Here is a 27,855-nt window from a genome sequence, read left to right as displayed (position 1 = left end):
CGGATGTTAGTCCAGGGAACCGTTATTTACGCCCTTCAGGGTGTAGAACTTTTTAATGTGCGCAACCTTTTTAATGTGCCGTGAAGCGAATGGTATATTGATGAAATCGTTGAAAACTTTAAGAGAGACTGTCAAGACTTTCGATTTTAGACTTGGTGACCGTGTTCACTGTTGTGTCGGCGTGCGACATTGTCATGTAATCGTATCTATAGTCGTTCGTGCGCAAGCGCAGGCTGCGAGTATGCATTTGAGCATTTTCAGTTTTTTTAGCGCTCTTGTAGTGATTTATAAAGCCTTTATGTTCATGTAAACTTCCATATACACTAAAGTAGGGGATGTTGTGTCGGCGTACTGCACCCTCATGCTGCTGTTTCTATTGTCGCTCGCGCGCAAGTGCGCCTGTATGTTATCCCTTGGGCTCTGGCCAGGTAACCTATTGTCCATAGAGCACCACTGCTGTTCACTCAATCGTCCATTTGTCTTGCCGGTTTGCAATGTGTCAGCAAACCAGCAACACCTGCTGCCTCTGACTGCTGTCTATCCGCATATCTACACGAAACATTTACAGCTTTCAAAATGCTGACCTTTTTTCATTTTTTTCAGATGTTTTATCCGTCAAAAAAAGGTCTGACAATTGTGAAGGGGGATATTTTGGTAGGTGCCACGCTTTTAAACTGGTTAGTCCTTACGGAGTACCTTGGCAGGACACATTTAGAATTCAACGAAACCAAGAAACCCATTTGAGATGAACCCTCCTTAAGCTAAGTTGCGGATAATCGGGAAGCAAACATTTAACAGTAACGCGTGATAAATTATCTTTAATATCGATAGACATTTTCCACATAAAGATGATACCAAGCGGCGAAATGTCGAAGTACGATGGGCGTTCAAGTGGGAAGTTGCGTTACCCTTTCGACCTCCTCCTGAGGGGAGGACTTCTCGGAGTTGCGAAGGATGCAGAACAGGTAACGCAACTCAATATCACCAGGAAGGCAAGGCCTGGGCACGACGTCATCGTTAGAAAGAGTGGGGCGTCATCACGGTCGGATGGCGCCATATCAGCGATTGGACCCGAGCCCGGTGCCGAGCGTCCGATTCGACGCGTTGATCGGACACGAGGCCCAGCCGAACGATGACGCCACACTCGTAACCAATCCGTGTCTTCGCTCGATCTCACCGCGATAACGTCAGAATTCTAGCTCACAGGCTTTGATTATTCTAGTTGGTGCTCACTCGGCGCTCTCAATCTGCCTCAGAACGGCGTCCTTTTGGTGCCCAATTCCTCCTAAATTGAACTGGTGTAGACACCCATTCAGGTTTTCAAGCTAAATTTAACGGTGAAACGCGTCCCGCTAAACAGCAAAAAAAAAAAAAAATTAATTGAAATGAAAAAATTTAATTGCTACACGCAAATCTAGGTTTTCTCGCCATATTTCACAGGGAAATGCCTCCCGTTAGATTTGTGGGGTGAAATTAGGTTGGTGTATAATTATACAGCATTTAAGGTTTTCCTCGCTTAATTAGCTACTGCGCAACGATGAAGGGAAGCACTTGATCTCACAGCTTGGTGAACCCAGAAATGTTACTGCGTTTAATATTTATATTTATTTTTATCGTTTGTCAAATGGCTTAATTTTTTCCACGTATGAGCAGAATTGAAATCAGTTTGAAGAACGTGCTCAATTATCAGCTTGGATAATGTTTTTAATGAGTCGGGGAGATTTTCATTTATAGCTCAGCTTAATCGCTTGCAGTTCTCGGTATATCCACACAACATTATGGGTACCCACACCGACAAAACTGTGGAAGGCGGATCTTGCACACAGAAGGCAGTCCTATTAACCGCCCTTGAATGACGCCCAATAGTCATTTGTTAAACATTTGTTTGATAGATGGTTAAGCTTATGTGAGTCTGGATAAAAGCGTGGCCACGAGCCCCAACACACATTGGTTGGCGGACGGGAGAGGAAGAGTGAAGTGCTCGACACTGATTGGTCAGCGGAAAGGTCATACTACCAGGGGTGGAGTCAAGAGGAGAGGTATAGGCGAGGTGGGAGAGCATGAGTGGGTTAGAAGGTTCTGGAAGATTGCCAGGTTTATCATTTCAAGTGTACACATTCCGCACGTTAAATTATCCGGCGAAGAGCACCGTGAACGTGGGCGTCTTGTTGAGCAGGCTGGACGTGTTTGCTAAACGATGATATGAATGTTTCTGATGCTAGAAGGTTTCACGGAAGCAACACAATTGTCTAGACATTTGTCGTAGATTTATGTACGACTTTCTGGTGGGTAAACGAGGCCGATGCTTCGAATTTTACAAGGTTTGATTTTCGCAAACGCTCATGTGTCAAAAAAATGGATAATATATAAGCCAAGAATTACAACAATAAAATTAAAAACTGCAGAGTAGTGGATCCCGCAACATAAAAAATACAAAAAAATACGGATTTGAATTTACATTTTGGGGAGGCGGGTTGGATGCGGGTATCAAAATTATGGTATAGGGATAACAAAACCATTGCACTATATCTACACACCCTAAAAATTTAACATAAAAAATCCTATTTAAAATTTGCTTCACATGACACACAGTCTTGGGTAAGTTACTTTCAAAAAAGTTATTCGTTACATTTACATTCAGATGATAGCAGTGAAGCTACAGTTGCAGTTGCAACAAGGAAAAAGTCCTTCGTTACAGTTACTTTTAAAAGTAGCAGCGTTATTTTTAAACAGACATGTACGTAACGCGTTACAATAAACGAATTACTTCTTCCTAGTTACTATTTTCGGTAACGAGTAACGTATTTAGTTACTTTAAACGAGTAACGTACTTAGTTACTTTTAAGGTCAAGTAACGAGTAACGGTATCTCGTTACTTCTGAGGAGTAGCGTGTACAACACCGCTTAAACGGCCTCGTTTTATTCTAACCTGAGTGTGCGTCTATTGAGAGAACGGTAGGTGGGCAACCCGAAAAACAACTAAACAGTATGAAAAGTGTATCAGCGTCTATCGTTGAACACGTCAGTCGAACAGTTTGACTGACGTGTCCAGCGATAAACGTTGCTGTACTCAACTCTACAGCTGGGAATGTCCTTCACCCAGCGAACACAATAAGGTTCGTTGATTGAACCTTCCAGAACCGGGTACAGACCGAATGTAAACTTAGAGGTTGCCCAACACGGGAAGGCACATAACCCATTACCCGCTGTCCTCAATGAAGGCGCAGTTCGCGAAGATTCACCAGCTCTTCCTGAAGCACAACACTGCCGTTCCTTCAAGCGCGTCGGTAGAACGACTCCTCAGCGTCGCCGAAGATGTATTCTTGAGGAAGCGGGGAAACATAACCGATGAAAACTTTGACAGGCAGCTACTGCTTAAGTGCAACAACTACTAAAAAGAAAACAATAAACCATGAAACAAAATAGTTGTGCATTTGGTCGCCAAAGTAACGTGAAAAGTAACTCGTTAATTCTAAGGTAACTCACGCGTTCCTTTTTAGAATCGGTAACGAGTAACGTATTTAGTTACTTTTTGAGCGAGCAACGAGTAAGAATATTCAGTTACTTTTTTGGGTAACGTGTACATGTCTGCTTTTAAGTTACTTTTCCATAAAGCTACAAATCAAGGGAAAAAAGCAGAAGATCCTTCGCCCTAAATTTATTACAAAAAGTGCAAGTAATGTGGGCGCATGTTGGCACAAGCCAAACATGACACTCCAGTTGCCGGAAAACATAATTTGATAAGTGTAAGCGATGGCTACATTATACTCGTTCAATTATACCTTAATACTGAAGAAACCGTGAAAAGTAACGGCGAAAATAAATTCGTTACTCTCGTCGTTAGTCTAGACAAAGTAATAAAATTACGGTTGCAAGTCACCTTCAATATAGAGTAACTCGTTACTGTTAAAAGCAACCAAAAAGCAACGAAGTTGCAGTAAGGCGGTACTTGGAACGTGTTATTTTTAAGACTGACTACACAGTGCTTCTGTAAGTGAAGTAACATCCTGCCAAACATTGAGTGGATGGCTCATTTCTTTAAAATTACATTTTATTCTTTCGTGTTAAACAATTGCTAACACATTCCTTATCCGTATTTATTTTTGCTTCAGGCTGCACGCTGCACCATGAAAAACTTCAGGAGCAGAGACACTTACGTAGGGTGAGGATATTTACCTAAAGATGTTGGGTCACTAAAATTGTCACTGCTTTAGACATTTTGTTGCGGTTGTATATATGCCATGCGAAATCAAATTTTTATCTGTGAAGTAGTGAGTCGTAAGCCTGGTTCGCACATTCGTGTTTGAGTGTAACCGACTGCAGTGAAACCTCTCGTAACTGATTGCGACGAGCGAACACATTGACGCCATCTGTCGGGTAACCCTGGAACCTTTCCTATCTACGTCTATAGTTTCTTATTTGTTCCGCAACATTTTTTCACTCGAGGCTTGAAAGAGTTCTAACAATCTTATGGGCCACCTTTTATATATATATATATATATATATATATATATATATATATATATATATATATATATTGTACGTAGATTGGATCTCCCAAATACTACGAAACCTTCAGTCATGTTGTGCGAAGATCTGAACTACCAACTAGACCAATGAACCACCTATTACAAGGCAGATTCGCTTCATCCGTACTTCTCCAAGAGGCATCGATAGAATAAGGCTAATTATTCCAGCTACTTTTACTGCCCCTGCGAAGCATTCAAATTGTCGTAATAGTTTTATTTGTGTTTTTTGTAACTCTACTACGCGTGTGTCGAAAGGGTTTCACTAAGGTTTAATTGCGATCTCAATATTTTCCTCTACAGCCCCACATCGGAAGATGAGATGTGCGACTTCTATGTGATGTACTACACAGACGGAGACAAGATTCTAGAAGAGGGTTTGTGTTACTCCGAAGCGTCCCCGACTTACTACTGGAGAACAGATCCGATGCTCAAAGACCACGTCACGCCCGCAATCGACGAAGACGCCAGCACTCTCGATTGATACGCCCTATGCGGAGATCAAGGTCGACTGCTTCTTGCGCCGCGGTTGCGGTGTCGTCAGAATGCCGAGCTCTGATTTGCTCCGATTGGAAGAATAGTGGATAGACCGATAGCCTCCTATGTACTGACAAAGCTTGGCAGACCGCCACGAGAAGCGGCCGCCGAAACGAAAAAGGGGGAGCGGCAGACAACGGATGAGAGGAGAGCCACGTGACTGGCGCCCCGCTGCGGCGAGACGCCGAAACACACTTCTTCCGAGCGAGCAAGTGTGTTTCGGGTCCTCGCCGCTGCAAAAGCTGTGCGCTGACGTCCGAATTTTTCGAGAAATGGCGCTTTGATGCTCTTTGCTGCCAGATCCTTGCGCTAAAAATCTGCGACCGGGCACTGTTTGCCTCCGTCGTCGAACTGCCAGGCTTTGTGAGTATAGAGAAGGCTATGATATAACTCTCAACGTCCTATGTGTGGGCCAAACACCCACTGATAGCATCTGAGCCAGTGGAGAAGATCCATGGTCGTTTGACGAAGTTAAAAAAAAAAAAAAGAAACAATAAGGACGGGCATAAGCCTTACGGACTTTCGTCGTGTTCAACCCCAAAGCTGAGCGAATACCAAAGTTCCTATTAGCCCCGAGATATTAGGGGGGCGCCCCCTTACGGTTTCCGTTCGTGACGTCATGACCAGTACTTGACTCACCCTGGTTGACGGGATTTGCCGCACCGCGAACCGGTGATTGGGCAGGCGTCGTCACTCAATGCAAGAAGCGTATGATTAGGCCAATCGCGAACTTCGACCACAGCTACGCTTTTGTTCGCGTACATCGCTGTCACTGTCGACTTAAAAAACTCGAGGCGAGGAATTATTATGTGAATTCACGCTCCTTGATACGTGATTGCTCCCTGGGCGTTTTCAGCCTTCGGCGCGCTGCAATCTTTGTCTGCTGGGCTGTAGGACGCCTTCTAATTATTTTCGTCTGCGTACGCAGCTTGGTCACTCGACATTTTCTTTCCCGGGGTGATACGGCGCTGGAAATGTCCGTAGTCTGAAAGTGTCAAACGCATTGTTATTACACGTAAATACGAAAACCTGACTGAATTCTTGAAATTCGGGGGCTGTGAGCTGGTTTGCAGTGCCCAGTATTGGGCCAATGAAATACATTGAACGATGCATCCCGTTAAAAGTCGAGTCTTTCTTTTTCTTTTTTATTCCATCTTTATTTTATTCTATGCAGTTTTTCAGAGTGCGAAAACTAAGGCCTATAGTCGGTGACAGGTCACTGTAGATGCTCCGCCTCCAGCAAGCATTATACTCGCATTCAGTTCGAGAACAGCAGTAAAAGTAGTCCGGCTCCTCGAGGAGCATTACTAATTCCCGCCTTTTTGTAGTGAATTAAATAAAAGTAGTCCGGTTCCTCGCGGAGAATTTATCGTTATGTAGTTAATTAAAATATGTGTAGGTTCATTTTATATAAGCTACGTGTTGTTTTACCAAGACGTACTTGTTTCAAACCCCCAAAAAAGCATTGTTTCTTCCCCCTCCAAGCAAAGCTTTGCAAGAACTACTTTGCTCAGCGTATCAAAAATGCGTAAAACTTTTTTTTTCTTGTTGCGCATGCGACGAAGTGTTATCAAGGGCAGAAAAAGCTTGCAATGGAGGCGGAGTAGTACATGTATAATGTGTGCTTAAACTGTCGCCGTCTATATAGCTAATAGGTGCTATCTCAGTATTGCAGAGCGATATTATACGAGAAACATTGATTCGTGCCTGACGATGCGACGTATTTCGTACATTTTGTTTTGCTGCCATGCTTCCATTATTTTGTTGTTTAATCACTTTTCTATATTTTTGGTACATATATGACTCCCACCCTTCCCCAATGTGATATCCTTCTTTGGAGAGCCTTTATAGATATTCCGAATAAATAAAAGAAATAGCACGTTCCAAAAACAAAACAAAAAAAAGGTTGTTGCGTTTTTATTTTAAATTGAATAGACAGCTTATGTTAAGTAACGAATGAGTTTGTTAGAAGTAAATAAGATTTGTTTTAGAAAAGTTTATCGTTCTACAGTTGTGTCGGCATCGTTTTTTTTTTTTTTTTTTTTTTTTTTATCTGCCTATGATTGGGTTCACATTTTTGGGCGTTTGCTCGCAGACCCGCGGCAGGGGGTGAGAGTGAACGGGGAGTCGTCTTGTTCTCTCAAGCGCGGGGGGCTTCGAGCAGCAGCGGGGCTCGGTGGAGAAGAGTTGGACCCCGGTCGTTAACAAACGGATTGGGTTTCAGTTTGGGGGGCGCCGGAAAACCCCTGTCTTGGGCTTCTGTCCGCACTTGTGGCTTTTAAGCGGGTGTGCTTGTGTCCTGCGTATTTCGCCGCTTAGTGTAGAAAACTTCGCTTTTAGTGGACGCAACAACTTAACTCTGTGGCGCCAGCCAGACGGCGAAGAAAGCATGTGGTGACTCTACAAAGAATTTGGGTTTGACCCTTGAAGTGTCGGGGGGGGGGGGGGGGGGGGGGGGGGGGTGTCAGGTTGACAGCTCGCTGGTCATTGGGTAAGAGTGTACCACGTGACAATGGGCAAATTTGAAGTGATTGGCCCGTCTCTGGAGGGAAAGGAGGCCCCTACGAGTCTAGAAAAAGGCTGCCGAGAGGATTCTCGGGGATTCAGCTTTTGAGATCAGGCAGATTCGGCTCTTGAGACTGGGGGACTAGAATATGGGTTTTAATTTTCCGAGTTTTGTCATGTAAATTACTGTTGACTTGTTGTCGTTTTGTTTTGAAAGAAACGTGGCCACACCGGCCATCGTAAACCAACCAACGTCGTAATGTGTCCAGCGGGATCGAACAACTTTTAGTGTTTTTTTTTTGTTTTTTTTTTTGTTATTCGACTTCCCGGGGGACTTACATCGGGCGAACATCATCATCGGTCGTCACCATCCTGACCGGGCCATGAGTGTAGCAAAGCAAAATAGGCCGTCGACTTGTAAACGTATTTAAACAATATAAGATGGACAGCTCTGATACGGGTAGAGCGATATTATTGAAAAGACGATAACATGATTGTTGAATTTCACTAACTGCATATATCACCATACTGGGACAAAAAAAAAAAAAAAGTCTGGGGCCCGAAGATTTGGAGCTAGAAATAATATTTTCGCTCTGAAATTTTGAAGCTAGAGCGGACTAGATTTTTTTTTTTAATCTCTTTTTCTTAAAACGTTTTCTGCCTTTTTACCATAATGAATTCGCAGGGCTCAGCCACGTCAGCCGATTCCAGCTGGAAGATTGTATACGAGCACTGCATCGTTCAGACTGCAGAAGGCAAATATCAATCTGCCGAGAAATGTTCTGGTTCGCTTCCTCTGCTAATTGTACTTCGCATCTATTGTTCTGTGCAACGTTGCCAAGTCTAACACGGTAAAGCAGCCCAGCACTGCCTCGAAGCACTTTATCTTTTCCAAGCCTCCTTCACAATAAGACAATATTATTTATATTTTCATCGAATTTATTAAAGAAAAGATACAAGGACGTCAAATCTGCGTTGAAACGCTTCTGATTGCTACCTTGCGGATTTGTTTTGTCGCTGCCATGCAAGAATCTACACCGGGAAGCAATATGAACCATTATTTTATTTTGTGTGAAAGATGCAAGAAGAGCCTAGAATTTGATCATGTTCTCATGAAGCGCAGTAAAAGGTGCAGTCAGGTGTAACAGAGCCTGCGTACTCGCCGGAGCGATTCGTCTAGTTTTTAACGCGGTGATTAAATGAGATTTTACGAAAAAATTGCATAGTAATTCAAGTACCTCTAGCGCGTGCGAAGTGAGTCTCACTACATGCAGCATGTACACTAACGTTTCGATCCCACCTTGGACAGTCAGAAAAAATCGGTTTCTCAATGTAGCGTGTTGCGATTTACTACAGAGGTGCAGCTAGGTGGTGCACGTATAGAGTTAAAATATCAACAAATAAACTTATTTCGCTCAAAAAAAAAAAAAAAAAAAGCCTGTTTCGGGCTATCTGCCGCGGCATTCGCAGACGACGGCACGACCGGGCTCGTCTAGTTAATTCTGCCGCCGACAGATGTCGCGAGCGTCAAGCGCACCGGCGCCGAGCTTAGCAGACGATTTTCAGAGACTTTCCACCATGGAGGTAGGAATAACAGGAGGCGACATACCGGCTGAAACCATCCACACAAGAAAATCTCAAGTGTGACCGGAAATAGAGGTCGCGGTAGGTGGGAACGACCTCAAAGGTGCCCAAGTCCGTCCAATGGCGTCTTTCGGTTTTGGTCATCGCTGAAGCGGTGTCCCTCCAAACCGGAAGTCTCTTCCAGCCCCGCTTCTGGTGGCGTCATGTCGGACCAATAAGCTCCCTCCCTCTTCCTACCTCCTTTACTGAGACGTTGTCTGTTTTTCTGTCTTCCTTTGCGTTTTCTTTTCCTTGCCCTTGTTTCAGGTTTACCATCATGTTCTTACCTCCATGCTTGTCACTATGGCGGTTTTAGAAAGTGACACAGAGATATTCGTAAGATAAGTAGGTAGTTTGATACCTATATTTTAGTGAGCCTTTTTAGGGTATGGCTGCTTCAGAAAACGAATTAAGGGAAAGTCCCCGGTTTTTTTCTAAGGGCTTCGAAAAACTTATACACATTCGTCTGTCTATTTTTTTAAAAATAAGTATCGTGTAATTACTAATGATCAATGTGGGTTCATGAAGCATCGTTCGACCGATCTTGCATTACTAGAACAAAAATAATGTAATCTAGAGAGTATTGAGGCAGACCACATGGCTTTAGCAGTATTTATTTATTTTACGAAAGCATTTGATTATCTATAATATAATTTTTTATGAGATTCTGGGTCAAGAACTTAAATTGCCTCAGTCATATTTTAGTAATCGTAAGCAGTTTGTCTATTTAAATGGTTTTTCAGGTGAAACGAAATCTGTCTTCTCCGGTGTGCCACAGGGGAGTATTGTGGTACCTTTGCTATTTAACATTTATATTCACGATATTGTTAACATAGATCCTCCTGCTACATTTGTTATATACGCAGATGATAGAACCATTTTATATTCGGCTGAGACTAGTGCTGAACTTGTCAACTGCGCAAATGATACTTTAACAGGGCTGCAAAATTGGACATGAGACAACGGACTTAAATTCATCGTAGTAAAACAAAAGCCATTCTGTTTCGAACCAAAAAAATAAAAGTGTTTTTATGACGAAAAGTCTCGTAATAAATTCAAATGTTATGGGGATAGTGGAGAATTTCAAAAACCTTGGCGTTATTTTTAACCAGGATTTGTCTTGGGACGATCATGTAAGCTATGTACTTCTTAGATTGCCCAGGGTCATTGGATTAATCTCACGAAACCGTTTTATTTCACCAAACAACATTAAACAAATTATATATCAAACTTTTTTATATCCCGCTTAAACTACTGCCACCTGGTAGGGGGTGCCACCATAAATTCAAATCTACAAAAATGCATCTATCACAAAATAAATTTGTTCGCCTCATTGCGAATGTTTCTTATATTTCAAGCACCCAGGGTTTGTTTGAACAATATAATTTATTGCGTGTTTTCGATGTCTACACGTATAAACTTGTGGTCCGTTTTAAGGCAAAAAAAAAAAGTGGATATTTTGGCCATACTTTTTAAACTAAAGGACATATTACCTCTTATTTAACTCATTCGCGGCACGTTGAGGTGTGCAATTCTTTGCCATAACACCTATTTCTTGCAGCCTCTAAAGTATATGCTACCCCTACTTTGCTAAATTTCCTCTTAAACAAAAACGTTGATATAATGCCTGTCACAATGCAAGATTTATTTTCTTATTTGAATTGAATAAGTTGGCTTTCTGCGATAGGTTGTAACAAATGTTTCTTTAAAAAATTTCATATTTTTTATTGCTTTGCATTTTACTTTCTTATATGGAACTGTAAGGGAGCAGGGGCTCCGTCAAGCTGTTAAACAGCTTTTTCCCCCTGTTTCCTCCGTTCCTGTATCGAATGGGAAATAAATTTCATTATTAATATTATTATTAGTAGTAGTAATGTTATTATCATTATTATTATTAAATATGAGCATTACGACGCCGCTCAGGCCTGTGGCACATTATATATATATATATAAAAAAGGCCACTGGGAGCTTAAAAAACGCGGGGCGTGGCGAGTCCCTTGCATCTCATTATCGTTCCCCAGCCAATGAGAATACAGCATTATCCGACAAGAAGGCCGAAGAGCCAATCACGTAGCGAGAAAAGTGAATTAACATAACGAGTCACGCCCGTTCGTGTCTTAATCTGTCAGTGACCACCGAATACAGTTTGGTGTCTGGACCTTAATTAACTTTTTTATATTGTGGTTACACCAGACAAAAACACATATAAGAGAAAGACTTATATTGGCATCCATCAAAATCTGTCTTCCAGGCCGGCGCCAGCTTGCGCTTCCTACATCTTCTTCGCCGCCATCTTGAATTGACGTCACTTCCAGTATGGGCGAAAACATTGCTTTGCCTTTGCCACGCCAATAGAAGGCATTTACGAAATAAGAGTAACCGTCACACATTTCCGTTTTGCTTCCGCTCTATTTTTTTACTATTTTCAGGTTGAAACGTTTAATTATTTTTCGTTGCCCATACCAGATGCGCCTATTAGATGGCTGGGGACGAGAGTACGCGAAAAAGGTCAATAGCAGTACCCCTCGGCTGCACGTCGCGTTTCCGGAACATTTAAGGCAGCTCCAGGAAGAGCCTTCAGTGCTCTGTTTCGATTTCAGTTAATATGTATGGTTAGATTGCTTCATTCGGTTACATCAACAGCAGTGGCGTCCACCGGCAGTACTACCTCCTCAGCTGCGGCGTCTACTGCGTCAGCAGAAAATAAGGACCAGTTCAAAAAAACCTCGCTTGCTCTCTAAAAAAACAAAACAAAACAAAAAAAAAAAAAACGCCGTGCGAACAAAACAAAACAAAACAGAAAACAATTGGGGACGATCATGTGGCGTTATGCGTTGAGACAACGGTAGCCTGCCGCTTATTGGACGATATGACGATGACGATCGTCATATCGTCGCCAAATTTTTCTGCCAAATTTAGCGGGGAACTGGAATTAGTGCATAGGTCACGTGACGTTCATTTTTCTGCTCGATTTAGCGGGGAAACTGAATTCATTTGCGATCACGCCGTCGAAAGACCGGGGGGGAAGCGCCCGTAACAACTGCCGCTGTAAAAAGAAAAAAAATACTGTGGTTAAAAACAATGAACTACAAGGCAGACTTTTTCACGCACGCGTTGCCAGCCATAAGTGGTAGAATTCTGTTAAGAATGCACGTCACGTCAAAGTTAGCTGCTTTACTTTTTCTTTCGTTTCTTTCTTTTTCCTATAAATAACAATGTTTCTTTTTCTTTTCTTTTCTTTTTTTTTAGCACAATACGCTGACGGCGCATTCGCGTCGTTTGATTTTTGGCGGCGCATTGAAGCCAGTCGCGTACCCATAGTCGCTTCCCAAGTTCCACCAAAGCCTCACAAAAGGGCATTTTGGTTACAAATAGACCACTACAAACATCAGCGATAATGTAAGCCCTCTAAGGTCTTCATATCCAAGGCTTAGCAAGAAACTAATTATGTACAAATTACTTGTTCGCTAAAAAAAAAAAGAAAATACACCCGGTTGTTATTTATTTGGTGATTCAGTTTTTTTTATTATTATTATTCACACCTTCAATTTATAGTTGCTAGAGGCCTACGTCAGCACAAACTCCATCTAGTGAGAAGCTACTGCAGGCATATTGACTAATGGTCGGAGGCGACTGTCTGACCACAGTGTTGACAAAGGTGCCCACATTTATTTTAATTGCACGGGAGGTGACACCAAGATTGTGTCCGGTTAGTGTTTTTACCGGGTATAACACTGTACGATAACCGCCATAGGTGCATTTGCACCTGAAATTGCCGAAGTGACGCGATTTTAAAACGTGCTTGCTAGCCAGCCGGATGTTCGGTACTGCTCAGTCTACGCAGTAGACGACGAACTGGGGTGTGAGGAGAGAGGAAACTTCTCTTACTCCATTTTCTGTGCTGGAATGTCCTCTATCGCCATACCACTCGCTCAGACGCAAGGCAAAGTACATGTTTTCAGAAAGTCCAAAGCACACTGACATAACTTTCAGGCATGCTGCGTTTCTACGTCTTTTTTTACCTGACTATACCCGTTTCACCCCTCAGCTGGCAGTGCAGTGGAAACTACGTCATTGCTGAGCCAGTCACACGCCTCTATTCCGCCACATTATCTGGCTCTCGCTTGTACCCGGGCGCAGAGAGCGGGGTAAAGTGAGCAGGGGAGGTGTTTGATTTGTCCGGCGAGCTCGTATGTTTCACCGCACTGTCAGTATGGGGGTCATCGAGTGTAACAACTAGACTATCTAAAAATACCGAAATACAAAAAACAGGCTAATGAGACACATCCTGCAGAGCTCGCAGGTGTTCCTGACATGTGGCTGTACATCGATGCTGCAGTTGCTGTTCACCGTTTGCAGGATGAAGTCCTACTTTGGTTGTATCGCGATGATTATCGCCGTTGCTTTCGTGGGAAATATTTCATTCGTTTCGGCGGCCGTTCAGTTTCCACTCTTGATGCCTGGTGTACAGCCAATGCAGGTATTTGTCGGCATGCAAATTGGATTTTTTTAAACTTATTTTGTGGATTGTGTGCCGCATGTTACGAAGTTTTGAAATGTTAGTTCAGCTGTCGGAGTGGCCTACTTATCTGTCTCATCCAAGCCTGCGCTCCGTGCACCCCCGTGAACTATCATTGGTGACAGGTTGAGAGCTGGGACGAGTTGATATTCTCTTGGTAGAAGTTAAATGTATGTAAATACTATAAAAGTAATACCTTGACGACTACGTGTAGATTGCGGTAGACGTTACAATTCGAGGGCTGTGAGCGCGTATCATTTCGAGACGAGAAAATGTTTACATTTAATTCGAGAGAACGGTACGGCTCAATATCTTACTTCTGAAAACTGCGATTTTGAGACGTTCTCCTTCTCGTTTCTCGGTGTCTACTTTCGTATTCCTCCTCCGTCCCGGGTGCCTTCAAAATGTTATTTCTGTCGATACCGGTTATAACGTATTCAGTTATTCGCCTCGAGATCGACCTAGAGGTGGCGCTACGGTCGCGCTATCATCATCATCAAAGCGGGGATAGGAGAACGGCCGCCCCATAGGCTCTCCACGTCGGCGCGCGAGACGGCGTAGATTCTTCCGTTTATTTTGTCGCATACTATCGGTGGGAAAACAATTCTAGCGGAAAAAGATGCAGTACTGTTCGGTGCTTCAGTGAAGATCGAATCGTGTTACCAGCGTGCGGCCCAAATTTATATAATCGCTTCTGTGGGTGCGTCGTCTGCTCTAGGCAGACTTTGGAGAGCATGGATCACCACGACTGATGCCTGTCTCCGGCTGAACTGGAATATTTATGTTAAATATTTGTTTCTTTTAAAATGGATGTATCGGTTCATCAACGTGGAAATAAAAAAAAATAAAAATAAAGTCCGACCCAGTTAACATAATACTGGTACTGTGGGCTGTGAAATCGCAGCTTCTATGCTTTTTTTAACGTCAAGCTTTTGCAGTAATATAAATATTCAGAATGAAGATAAGCTAGCGTTGTATTAGAAATTACCATGCTATTGAGTTCCTCTGCCCTTTTACTGTGCCATAGTGTGGGTAAATTTTTTGGAGTCTGAACAAATCTACTGCGTTGCGATGAGGAGTGAGTGTCTCTTCTAGTTAAAATCTGCAAACTGCACGGTTGGCAGGACAACTGAAACAAGTGAAACAAACTGTTCTAATATATCTGCCGTGACTGTAATAAACGAGTGTAACCGAGCAACGCAACAATGTTCCTGCTATTAAATGCTTTTCTCGGTAGTGTGGGTTCACCCCCTTCAATTTTCTTGGTGAGGGCCGCGGATGTCAAGAGGCTAATACTATACATTTCTGGCTAAATAATCTTGTATTCAAACACAGTAGACTCTGCAACCCCAACAAACGACGCGCACCACGACACAGACAGCATCGGCCGCAGTGATACTCTTTTACTGATGAGGGCTAGCGACCTTCACGAGATTTTCCGATCTCCCTCCGCCCTCACCTAACCTATATCGGGACTGGGCAGTTCATCGATTAACTTTTAGATTATTCAAGTAATGCTTTAATTTTAATTTTTTTTTTGCCATTCAATTGGAGTCTAGTACTGGAGAAAGTCAGCAAGCAGTAAAATATGCCGGCTTCAATATTTTTGACGTCTTTATTTCTTTTGTGACACTAGCTTGCACGGTAAACCACTTCAGCGTGCTTGTCATTTCGCCGAGGGTGATTATACTGTTTAAATAATAACTTAAGAAATACTTTATTTTAAAAGGCTTCCCGTGATCATATTTATGTAGGACTCACAGCGTGAAGTCTAGAATGGGAATGCAATATGCCATTTGTGACATAGTAAAACCAGTACAAAATATGTAGTTTTAACGTCTTTCACGCAATATGACCGGGAAAAAATCAACGTACGGATTAATTGATTAGTCTATTTTAAGGATAGCGATTAGTCGGGTTAATTTTCTAATCAAACCACAAACCCACTCAACATTCAATGCTTTATGAAAGCCACGGTTTGTGCGAGATAACAAAAATACGTGGGACCAGCGATTGTATAAAAAACAACACACTAAGATTATGGAAGCTTAATAATAATAATAATAATCGCTTTGCTGAATTTCTACGCATGGCAAACGATACAACACAACCTTTAGTAAGAAGAAACGGCAACAAAAACATAAAGAATTTAATAAGGAATATCAAGCTCAGCCAGAAACGGGCTTGCGTCGTCGAGGTCCATGCTTCTGAGCGTGCGCCCGTAGCAGACGACGCACGGCGGTATCCCCGCTTTCGCGCGTTTCCAATTTCGGCCGCACAGTGGCGGCACGGTTCGATCTCGAGGCGAATAGCGAAATATCGGTTACAGCGAAGCGATCCAGATTTCCCATTCCCTTTTGCACTTTGTTATAACCAAAGTCGGTTATAACGAAATAACAGATATAGTGAAGTGATTTTCAATTCCGTTGACTTTGTTCTAACCGGTCTCGACAGTAATTCTGTTTGTGTTCTGAAGCGTGACTTCTATAACCGATTGAGTTGCATTTTTGTCGAGTTACAAATAGTAGTGAACTCCGCTTTTGTAATTTGGGGAGATGAAATCATAAGGGTCAGGTGCATACTCACTTTAATTGCTTTAAAACGCAATTGGAAATCGATTCACTGAGGGGGAATGGGAAAGAAGGGGGGGGGGGGGTACTTTTGTACAATTAGCATGACATTCCAGATTTCTGAACTAGCACTAAGAGCACAAGGCTAGTCGTGTTATAGATAAAACATCGAGCACAAAAGGTAAAAAAACAACGTTCAACCTTTCCACTTTCGTGAAGAAGGAAGACCAGCGGAGCTGTACTCGATACACTACCGCAACGCGCACGCGCCCGTTTCTCGCTTCTTCTCGTCCGACACGCCGCCGATCGTGGACACGTTTCCAGCGACCCAGAGTCGGTTGCACACGGCGCAAGTGACGACAAACAGGTTCTCCACAAACTCCCCCCGGAACCTCGCCGTCGCACCCGGGAATAGGCTCCTTGCACTGACGTCACATCGCATACTTATGAACACCATAAAAGAGGAGGAGAGAGAAGCTGCTTTTGCAGGAATTTTGAGTGACAGGTTAGTCTTCTATAATCTTCTGGGAGGAGAATAGCCACGCCTGTGCAAATCCGGGAGCCACAAAAGAGGGTCCTGATAAGAGGGCCGTGGCGTTGGCCCGCCGGCGCCCTTTACATCGCTGGTACTGTTTTCTGCGGCGGCTTTCCAGGCCAGCGATGTGCTCTTCTTTGGCAAGGGAATCTGAAGCGCTGGATGCAGTGGAAGTCGAGGCGACAGCGGCTTTGCGGCGGTTGCGGACCCATTCGCGCTGCTGCGTACGTCGCCGCTCCTTCGGTAGCCAGTCTCCTTTCCCTAAAAGGGCGCGCGGCGTAAAAACTGGCACGCCTTACGACCATCCTCGGATAGCTTTCATATCCGCGGAAAAAAAAAAAATCATCATCCTAGGTTTACCTGGTGATTTTGCAAATATTTTTGAAGGGTAGCCTGCGAAGATTATCTGTTCGTAAAACATTACGTATACAATTTTTTTTCTCTGGTTTTACGCGTAAATGTTTCAAAATGTTGTATCAGCGATTCAAATTCAAGCTCCAGCAGGAGTATGCTAATTATAGCATCCTTTAGACACCCGGTATTACGGTTAAAAGATAAATCATCCATGGAAACGTTAGTGCATGAACTGTTATCGACTAGCTGCGTCGCTATTGTGATGCTCTAAATTTAAGATTTTATTTGTATTGCTTTTTTTACAGAACGAAACGTATTTGTGCACTTCCTTCCACTTTGCATCAAATCAGCATAAGTATATTGGTAAACTCTTGGAACAACTCCTGCGACTTACCATTTCTAGGGAAGTACGAGGTCTGAAATGCACGAATGAGAAGTTCAAGTTTTTCACATAAGACTATAGAACTTCACATTTTTTCACTTCTTTGCTTGATCATTATCGATAGGCTTGTACAGCAGAATATATATTATTTTGCAATGATTGTGCACCGAAATATGCTTAAAGGCCGACGTAAAAGCTTGGTTTTCTGCAGGGAAGAAAATCCCCTTAGTGCTCACCACTCCTAAGCTGCGAGGGAAGCCAAGTTAGGGCAATGTAAAAAGTGGAGGGGATATAGGAAAGGAGGAGGTGGGAAAAAGTGCAAAGCGCGAAGTGTACGTCGTTCTTTAACACGTAGTACGAATTCACACTTAGGCATACTGTCACAATAATATTAACATTCTGGACGATTGGCTCGCAGCGCGGAATGTTAAAGAATGTGCGCTAAAAAACAATAAAAAAATGGGTCTAAAAATTCAGACTCCCAAATTGGAACAATATTTACATATTCAGCAAAAAGATACCTTAAAGACAACTTATAGAAGTTCTTTTTTGGCCTCAATTCACTTGCTACAATGTTTTAAAGTTTAAGGTCAATGTTGTATATTTAAAAAAAAATCTACATATAAGACGAATATGAGTCTATATATTATCCTATATGTTCTCATATAAAAGCATACAACAGTCATGTTTCCTTTTTTTTTTTTTTGGAGTGCAATTTTTAGGCGCTTGTTTCCGCGTATGGCAGCGTCGCCGTCGACGTCGGCGTAACCACCCCGCTAAATTTTGAGAGAAATTGAATTGGTGTTGAGGTCACGTGGCGTCAATTTTCCAGCTAAATTTAGCGGGGAAGCTGTGGGGAAAGGGCAGGTTATGGAGAAGAAGGGGGAGGGTATGGAGGAGGATGAGAGGGTGCGCAAAAGGAGGAGGCGGAGGAGTTTAGGGTAGGAAGAGGAGAACGGGAGGGGGAGAAGAGGGTACGGGAAAGAGGGAGGGGAGGAGGAGGAGGGGCATATACTCCCCTCCCCTCCTTCACCTCAAGAGCTGCGCTCTAATTTCGCATTACAGAGATTTGTAAATGTCTCATTTTTCTCAATAAGGACGGTCGCTTCTTTTTATTTTTGCTTTAAAGATGTTTTGAAATTTTGTGCTGTCTCATACACCATTTTAGAGCGCAGCTCTTAGGGGCCCGTTCCCGGCTTGAGCGGCGTCGCCGTCGGCGTCGGCGTCGGCGTCGGCGTAACCGCAACCCTCGTAACCCTCGTGAGGGTTACGAGGGTTACGAGGGTTAATCTCATGAGGGTTACCCTCACGAGGATCACGAGGGCCACGAGGGTTACTTACCCTCGTAACCCTCACGAGGGTTACGAGGGTTAGTTACCCTCAAAAGGGTTACCTTCACGAGGGTTACCCTCACGAGGGTTAGTAACCCTCGTGACCCTCGTGAGGGTTACTAACCCTCACGAGGGTTAGTAACCCTCGTGAGGGTAACCTTCACGAGGGCTACCCTCACGAGGGTCACGAGGGTTATGAGAGTTACCCTCACGAGGGTTACTTACCCTCGTAACCCTCACGAGGGTTACGAGGGTTAGTAACCCTCGTGAGGGTAACCTTCACGAGGGTTACCCTCACGAGGGTCACGAGGGTTATGAGAGTTACCCTTACGAGGGTCACGAGAGTTACCCTCACGAGGGTCACGAGAGTTACCCTCACGAGGGTCACGAGAGTTGCCCTCACGAGGGTCACGAGAGTTGCCCTCACAAGGGTTACTAGGGTTACCCTCACGAGGGTCACGATGGTTACCCAGGTCAAGTGACCCCCCTGGGGTCACGTGACCTGGGGATACCCCCGAGGTCACGTGACCCCCCGTTGACGTCATAGCCACTGATGACGTCATCAGTGACGTCAATGATGATGTCACCGGCATCCGCATCGTCATCATCACTGATGACGTCATTAGTGACGTCACCGGCATCCGCATCGTCATCATCATCACTGATGGCGTCATCAGTGACGCTACTGATGACGTCATCGGTATCGTCACGTGGCCCCAGGTCACGTGACCCCCGCGACGTCACGTGACGCCCCAAGGTCACGTGACCCCCAAGGTCACGTGACCCCCCGCCCCCGAGGTCACTTGACCCACCCCCCAGTACCCTTCCCTCCTCCTCCTCAAGAGCTGCGCTCTAATTCGGCGTTACAGGGAGTTGTAAACGGCTTTCATTTTTTTATTACAACCTTTGTTGGGAAATATCGTGCTGACTTATTTTATACTGAACTTTGTTTTCTTAATATCATGTCAGTGTTCTGCATATCGCGCATCACATTCTGCAAAACTTTGACGGCAATAAAAAACAATAATGTGAAAGAGATCCTGTCAGTGACAATCTCCCGATTGTTAAAGTCAGATCCTGGCAAAGTAGCACCAAGGTCGCCGTGTGGTCTCCGGTTTGGTTTGTAGAATGGGCAGTTACTTCTTGACCTCCATCCATGGTAATCCGATCTAAATTATCCGGTGACCGATTGCATTATAAAGACAATTCTTGCATACCAAACGCATAATACGCGCACAACGGCGAAACAAGCGTACATCTTCGCATCGCCACCCAATGCGGCGTAGGTGACTGGTGCCATTAAAAAAAATCCGTCTTCAAACACGCAAGAATAGCAATATAATTGTAAGAGATCTCCGAAGATATGCCTCAATAAGTGGACTGCATACACGGCGCCAAATACGCTTATGTTTGTGAGGAACGCTCTCAGTACGGTGACGCTCCCTGTCGATTCTTCTCGCCACTGGGAACGACCCTTTCGAAGCGTCGGAAATGTGAAAAGTCCGAAAGGGCGATTGCCATGGTAACAGAACCCAATCCGCAAATCGCCTTGCGTGGTTTGGGTCATCTGTATGTTAGTATATGTATGTGTCCTGCCAGAAGGCAGGGAAGGCAATGGCGCTACTTTCCCAGGATTCGGTGACTTCACCTGTTTGTCACTGGCAGGATCGAAAGCGTCAGGGCCAGCGCAGGCCTCCAACCTTCGATAATGCTTCGGCGCCTCGTGAGCCTCGAGCGTGCACGCGTAGCCAGAGCACTTCGGAAGTCATCGAGCGCGTACTGGAGTTAGGGCATTAAAAAAAGACGCCCTGCCGTTCTCACCTTGTCAGTCAACCCCAAGATTTCGGGACGCGCGCGCGCTGCCACTACTTACGCCATCTATCGGCCACCGCTCTGCCGGCGCCCGTAACTCACTGAACCAGAGCAATCGCTTTTCGATACCGTATCATAGTGATTTGTCTTATTTATATCTTCACACTTTTATTAGCTAGCCACTAGTGTGCTTTCATTCACGCTAAAACTTGCAGTGTCATTCGAGCCCAACGCAACGATGCACGTCGCGCACCACGTTCTCATCTACGGGTGCGCGACACCGGGCTACCGTGAGTGGGATAGCCCGAGGGTCGTCTGGGACTGTGGGGAGATGGCGTTCTTTCGTGGTACGTTTCCAAAGCGTTCCATATGCGAAAGGGGGCAACGTATCATCTATGCTTGGGCGAGAGATGCACCAGCACTAAAGCTACCCGAAGGTAAGTGAGAGTGTCACTGGCTTCAAAGTTCAAACTGGAATGGGAATAAGCACCGAAACGGGAATTGCGTGGACGATCACGCGACGGGGTGCGAATGGACAGCGTCAGCTGGTCCAACATTTCGACAATATTGCGTCTTGATTGACTGGAATTTTTTGGTGATGTTCCGTCGCGCAGTGTTTCGCGTATGACACAGCCGATCACAAACAGGACAGCTAGCACCAAACACGTAATCGCAGATGCGTTCCACGAATTGCTTGGTCCCAACAGCGTGTCCATTCTTTGCACGGTAAAGTTCATCTTCTACGTGCAGCTTCTTGTTCACGCACGGCATGATCGTGACGTCCAATGCGTTCTATCTTAACTCCCAGGATGAGACTGTCGGTGCCTACATAAGAACGACGTCCTCTTTCACAGGCACGTTTACGCCGTCAAACAGCCGCCGCTCGCACCGGCGTATGCTTCGGCCACTCGAATTTTGCGTGCAAAGGGTTAGAGCGCCGAGGGAACGGGCGACCGAATCCGAGAAAGAGCAAGTGGCGAGGAGCGCGATCCCTTGAACCCCAGCGCAATCGCGATTGGCCGAACTCATGGGCGAGGGAATCACTGCTGCACTCGCCCTCTCCCGGCGCACAAAACTCACCTGCGATAAACGGTTTGTTTTCGGCAACACGACACTCGCCCAGTGCATGTAACAAGTCCTGTAGAGCTAAAGCTGTAAAAGTATATGAAAATACAAACTTTGCAATGATCGCCTTCTGAACGCTGCCATCTTGGTCTATCGTACAATGGGACGCCTTCTGAGCATGCTCATGCAGTGGCTGTCTTCTGCTGAAGATCAGACGCCACGCATGCGTACACAGCTCAGTCACGCAACATTTTTCTCCAGAATGGTAAGCGGTGGAAAGGTGTATACGGCCAGAAAGTACGTTTCTCCTAGAGCAGAGGTTGGAGTGACGTCACGGTGCCGGACTTTGATTGGACTCGTGCACCAAACGGCTGCTGGCGGCTGCGCTGGTGCCGCTTTGCGGTGGTGTCGTTTGATGGTCGTGGCAGCGATGGCTGCCTCGTCTTTTCTTGTTTATTTTTTTCTAGAATAAAGATTAAGAAAGAAGTGTTATCGTGGGCTATGGGCCATCTTATAATGAACAATAATAGAAAACTAGAACAAAGCCAGTATAGACTTCTTTCTCCTTGTTTCGTTTTTGTTTCTGTTGTATTAAACTTCCTAAGCGCCCATGACAACGTTATTTTTTTTACATATTCACGAAGAAGACCAAGCTGCCTATAGTCAGTACAAAAATTATGGTTTTAGTTGCAACTTTTGATAATGACAAGTTTTTCTTTTGCATTTGCACAAAACAAATGAACCTCCTAGCTATACTGCTGTGGTACCTTACAGCGCCAGAGCTTGCAATAGAGCTTTGAATTTAAATTGGGTTATTTAAATTATATTTAAATTGGCTTATATTTATTCAACCTTTCTGTTGTATTCACAAACACGTTAAGAAAAGTGCAAGTGAGGTTAAGCAAGTGAAAAATAAAAACGGTAAAACATTCCGAAGACTAGGGTTATTTAAGGGCACAATTCTATCATATTAAAATATAAATAAATGTGTTTTGGAAATACTTTCACAACCATTAATATCTCAAGCATAGTTCACCCGTGAAAAAAAAATACAAGCCTGCTTTCTATCCACATCTTTTTTTTTTGTTTAAGTGACAATGAATACAAAATTTTTGCTTTCTGATTTGTAACCATTTATTGGAGGGGAAAATAAGTCTCGATCATGAAGGTTATCATTCTTCTCGATGTACCCAAGTCTCTACCTGTTGTCTGATTTGCATTTTATGGGCTGGTCTATGACATCGTAGGAAATAACGAAACGTAGCTCTAAAACTTTTGTCGAAAATTCCAGGTGTCGGATTTAAAATCGGCGGCAACAGCGGCATTAACTACCTTGTGCTTCAAGTACACTATGCCGATACAACCTCTTTCCTCGGTGAGTAGATTCAGCTTGATATGTATTACTATCATTGGTTTCGCCCAGAGGTGAATACTCCGCATTGTTTGTTTTCAAGAGACATATGCTCTGCAAACCCTTTAGCTTACCGGCTGATTACGTTGGTCATGTCAAAGCTGCCGGGCCAGGGTAGCACCAGCGAACTACCGAGTATGCTGTCAACGTGTTTTCTTGCGTCAAGAATAATTGCGACAGCACGTATCCATGCGTTCCACGAGTGAGAAAATCAAAATACATGTATCTTAGATTCCGTTTTGTAGCTTTGCCGCCCCACACCGGCAGAATGCGACGACGTAAGCGCTGTAGTATCGAAATTGGAGAAAGGCGAGGAGATGATACCATCAAAACCTCCCCAAACCACAAAAAACAAGAAGATGCCGTCATTTGTTTTTTCGCGGGTACTGGAAAGAAACCAGAAAAATACACACAAATAAAAACAACTCTTCTACTGGCTGACACGGCGAAACGTGCCCAGAACGGCCGTTGGAGGAGGGGCCTTGTGGTCCTGAGATGACGTCAGCTCGGAGTGCTCTGAACTTGCCAGTCTGGGTGGTGTTGTGAGGGAACGTACTTGACACGAGATGCCAGAAGCGAGCTGGTGTTGTTTAGTCACTGCCGAGATTAGGGAACCACTAAATTGGATGTCACTGAGGACGCCATAGAACTTTGTCATTGGAACTTTTGCTCTGAATTGAATAGTTCAAAAGTTCATTAATTAATCTTAATGAATATGGTAATTGGGCAAAATACAAAACGTTGCCTGACTTGTTCCAAACAATAAACAAAATTATTATTTCGGCTTCGTCTTCCTAAAATGCAACGCACAATAAAAACAAATATACTAAGTCCAACGTATCGAGCGGGGACCGCTCTTCGTCAGGGTGATTAACTTCTTTGTTTTTCTAGGACTGATCCCGTCGTCTTCCATAGTCTTTCTGGCATTCCAGAAAAAGTGTCCTTGGCGCATTTTCACTTCCACCACCAAAACACTAAGAACAAAATAATCACAAATAAACAAAAAAAAAAGAAGTTCATTAAAATATTAAAGAATATATGAATGATTAGCGGGTTTATGCTACTTGTTTTAGACAAGTAAGTATCCCCGGAGTTTCATTAATCCCGTGGGTTAGTGATTTTAAATTTAGGAATAAAATACGTTTCTCTTAGTTCTCTTCCGCGGTCGGAACTCAATCTAGACTGAAGAAGCATGCATGACTGTTTTTGCATCAACATTGTGGTTCGATAGGTTCATGTATTTTGAAAATGGGAGGTGTGGGAGGGGAATCGACGTGTGATTTGGGATTGTTAAATCGTTGTCTGAAAGGGGTTCCGGTTTGACCTATACAGTCCATATCGCACAGGTTGCATCGTAACACGTAAGTGACGTTTCCGGTATCGCAGTTAAGAGTTCCAATAATTTTAAGAGAGAAATCTGATTTGGCGCTTTTAATTTGGTTGGTGCGTATCATGTGGTCGCAAACCTGGCGTCGCGACTTTCCGCAAGGCTGGCAACCAAAAGTTTGTGAAGGTGAGCTTTTGGATTGTACCAAGATGTCCTTGGGGTTCCTGCCTCGTCAGCAGACTACTCGTGGTGGATCTGGAAACATTGTGTTAAGTTTGTCCTTCTGCTGGAAGATCCTAAAGTGTTTCCTTGGAATATCATTGAAATTTGGGAGACTGGCCGAATAAGTAACTACAGGGTTGGTTTGTGGATGCTTAGGTACACTGGGACGACTCTGATTAATAGGTTGTGATCTATCAAGTGCTCGGGCTTTTTTGATGGCCTTGTCAAAAATTGCAAGGGGATATTTTCCTTCGCTTCACACTGTTTTTAGATTTCCTGCGTTACGATCAACATCAGTTAAGTTGGAACAACTTCTGAACTTACGAGCTGAGGAGAACGGAATGCGTGGTTTTACAATGCTTAGGGTGTGAACTGTGAAAGTGAAGATACTGTCGACGGCCTGAGGGCTTTCTGTGGAGTTTCGCTGAGAGGCTATTTCTATGCATATTCATTGTTACGTCCAAAATATCTACGTTTGTTTTAGAGTAGGAGTGCGAGAATTTTAGATTAGGATGAATGGCGTTAAAATAACTAATAAATTTTAAAAGGTCTTCCTCTCCGTGTGGCCAAATTATAAAGATATCGTCAATGTATCCTTTATAACACAGTGGCTTTAATTCACGGTTAGAGAGAAAGTGGTACTCTATATCGGTCATGAAAAGAATGGCATAGTTTGGGGCAATCTTTGTGCCCATTGCTGTGGCCTGTATTTGAAGAAACTGCTTTCCTTCAAACTCGAAGTTGTTATGTTCTAGAACCAGTGTTGCAAGGACGTGATTGTTCACACATATTTTGGTGGACTTTTCTTATCAGCATTGACTACAGCCTCGATACCGTCCTGGTGAGGAATGTTTGTGCATAGCGACGTGATGTCCATGGCGACCAAGAAACCATTCGTCGGAATAATTAGTTTTTATATCTCGCGGAGAAGCTAATTTGTGTACTTTATGAACGAAGGAACTTTGGTTAGAAGGTTCATTAAAAGAAAGTTAACAAAATTTGAAATTCATTCTGTAACTGTGTCGATTCCTGACACAATTGGTCGACCTGGACTTCCTGGTTTATAAATTTTGGGCAGTGCGTAGAAACGCCCACGTTTTGAATAGCTTCATTACTTTGTACATGTCTATTGAAATTTTTTTGTTTTTGAGATGGTATTTTAGAGTTTCTTTCATTTTTTGTGTAGCTTTCAGTGGGATCTTCCTGTAGTTCTGTATAAAAACATTTTTCGTTAAGTTGTTTGCATCCCTCATCCAAGCAATCATGTCTATTCTGAATCACTATTGCTAATCCTTTATCCACAAATTTGATGGTAATATCGTCCCCCGAGTTAAGCACTTGCATAGCGGTGCGTTCGTCAGAAATTTTTTAACAATCCGGGTGTATTTACCTGGCTGAAACAAGCAACATAAACCCGCTAACAATTGTTATATATTTTAAATAGTATTTTATTTATAAATATTTTGTTCTTAGTGTTTTGGTGGTGGAAGTGAAAATGCGTCAAGGAAACTTTTTCTGCAATGGCAGCAAGACTATGGAAGACGACGGGATCAATCCTAGAGACACAAAAGATTTAATCATCCTGACGGAGAGCGGTCCGCGCTCGATACGTTGAACTTATTATATATATATATATATATATATATATATATATATAGTTAAAAAGTGTTAGAGAACCGAGGGCAGAAACACAGGATCTTCTTCATGGTCCCCGCGTCCAGTTCGTGGTTTCCCTAACTATCCTAATTTCCAAAGTAGATTCGTTCTCTGCGTTTTGATGGTTGCCACTCCTCTCCTGTATTTCCGGCATTGCTAGTTTGAAATTGATGGATTATCACCGTTTTATCCTTCCAGATGGAGTGACAAGGGACACCTCTGGCATTGTGCTCTCACTGTTGTCTGGCGACACCAATGAGTATGAGTTTATTTCTCAACTTTCTTTCTGCATGAAACAACAAGCATTCGCCCGTAATGTTTGTGTTGTGTCTTTGTTTAGAAAGCGGGACGTTAGCCAATCCCAATGGGCGTCTGGTGTCTTCGCTGTAGATGAGAAATTTAGCCACTGTAGTACCACTGCCAGCCTGGGGTCTACTTCAAAGTGCACCACGCGGTAATGGCGCAAGACCACACGCCCGTACAGTGCTCTTGTCTCGCATTCTTGTCTTTCTACTTCTCCCTGTGTGTGTATGTGCGCACACGAGCGTGCGTGTGTGTGTGTATGTGTGTGTGTGCGTACGAGCGTGCGTGTGTGTATGTGTGGGTGCGTCTGGTGTGCGTGCGTGCGAACGAGTGTGCGTGCGTGTGTGCCTGTGTGTGTACACGTGTGTGTGTTTGTTTTGTTTTCTCGCTTACCTACGTGATCATGAACAAATTGGTCCAAGTTGCCACTTTAACGCGATGCTCATTCCGCTCGAGAAGGGCAGGTTCGGGAAATCAACTCAAAATCCCTGGGTCCTGCAGCGCGGAACAATTTTGCGGTGCGCTAACCAGGGTGGAGGATAAAAATAAATAAGATTTAAATCAGAATTAAAATATTGATTTAAATTGGACCTGTTTTACTATGATTCAAGTTAAACCTTTCCAGAAAAAGTAATCACGAACTTATTAATTTTTCTTTTATTTACCGTTTATCCATCCCTTGATGATTTCGATGTGAGTTTGTTTTGCATTTAAATCAAACAACCATCGAGCAAGAAAGAGTTATACGAGGCTGAACACGAACAAAAAATTGCTTTTCTAAGAAAATCTAAGGGTTGAGCTTGGTTTCCGCCTTCCATTCCATTCGCCAGCTAAGTAAGGTCGTCCTGTTGCAACAAAATCAGAAGGCAAAAAAAAAAAAAAAAAAATTAAAACTAGAAAATTAATGTTCTTACAATAAAATAAAAAATAAAAAAAATAAAAATAAACGTTATTTTATTTATTTAAAACAATTTGCTGTTTTCCTTTTTTTGTATGGCTGGAGTTAGAGCAATAGAAAGTTGTTAAATAAACTGGACTTTACATTTCCAGTAGTCTTTTCTTCCGCATTGCATGGTGATCGGACGAATTTATCGATGCCACTTTGAAAAAAAAGAAACATATATAGTGGTTAAGAATCGTTTAATTCCAGCTAAATGAATTTAAATAAAATTAGTC

The 27,855-nt window shown here is 43.5% G+C and overlaps 2 protein-coding genes across 2 annotated transcripts in view; both read left to right on the top strand.

Annotated features, from left to right (window-relative positions):
* Nucleotides 1–5,010, top strand: part of LOC121835075 (peptidylglycine alpha-hydroxylating monooxygenase-like) — a 5,430-nt gene extending 420 nt beyond the window's left edge. Inside the window, exons 2-4 of the mRNA XM_042289012.1 lie at nt 604–654; nt 4,113–4,162; nt 4,830–5,010. Coding sequence (XP_042144946.1) covers nt 604–654; nt 4,113–4,162; nt 4,830–5,010 — 282 coding nt within the window. The remainder of the gene's footprint in view (nt 1–603; nt 655–4,112; nt 4,163–4,829) is intronic.
* An 8,542-nt stretch (nt 5,011–13,552) lies between these two features.
* LOC115308867 (peptidylglycine alpha-hydroxylating monooxygenase-like) overlaps nt 13,553–27,855 on the top strand; it is a 30,895-nt gene continuing 16,592 nt past the window's right edge. The window contains exons 1-5 of the mRNA XM_029966973.4: nt 13,553–13,672; nt 17,476–17,533; nt 20,911–21,132; nt 23,052–23,135; nt 26,575–26,635. Coding sequence (XP_029822833.2) covers nt 13,553–13,672; nt 17,476–17,533; nt 20,911–21,132; nt 23,052–23,135; nt 26,575–26,635 — 545 coding nt within the window. The remainder of the gene's footprint in view (nt 13,673–17,475; nt 17,534–20,910; nt 21,133–23,051; nt 23,136–26,574; nt 26,636–27,855) is intronic.

The sequence above is a fragment of the Ixodes scapularis genome, unplaced genomic scaffold, assembly GCF_016920785.2.
Source record: "Ixodes scapularis isolate PalLabHiFi unplaced genomic scaffold, ASM1692078v2 PGA_scaffold11__112_contigs__length_91849675, whole genome shotgun sequence".
NCBI lineage: Eukaryota > Metazoa > Arthropoda > Arachnida > Ixodida > Ixodidae > Ixodes > Ixodes scapularis.
This window is presented reverse-complemented; position numbering and strand designations above follow the sequence as displayed.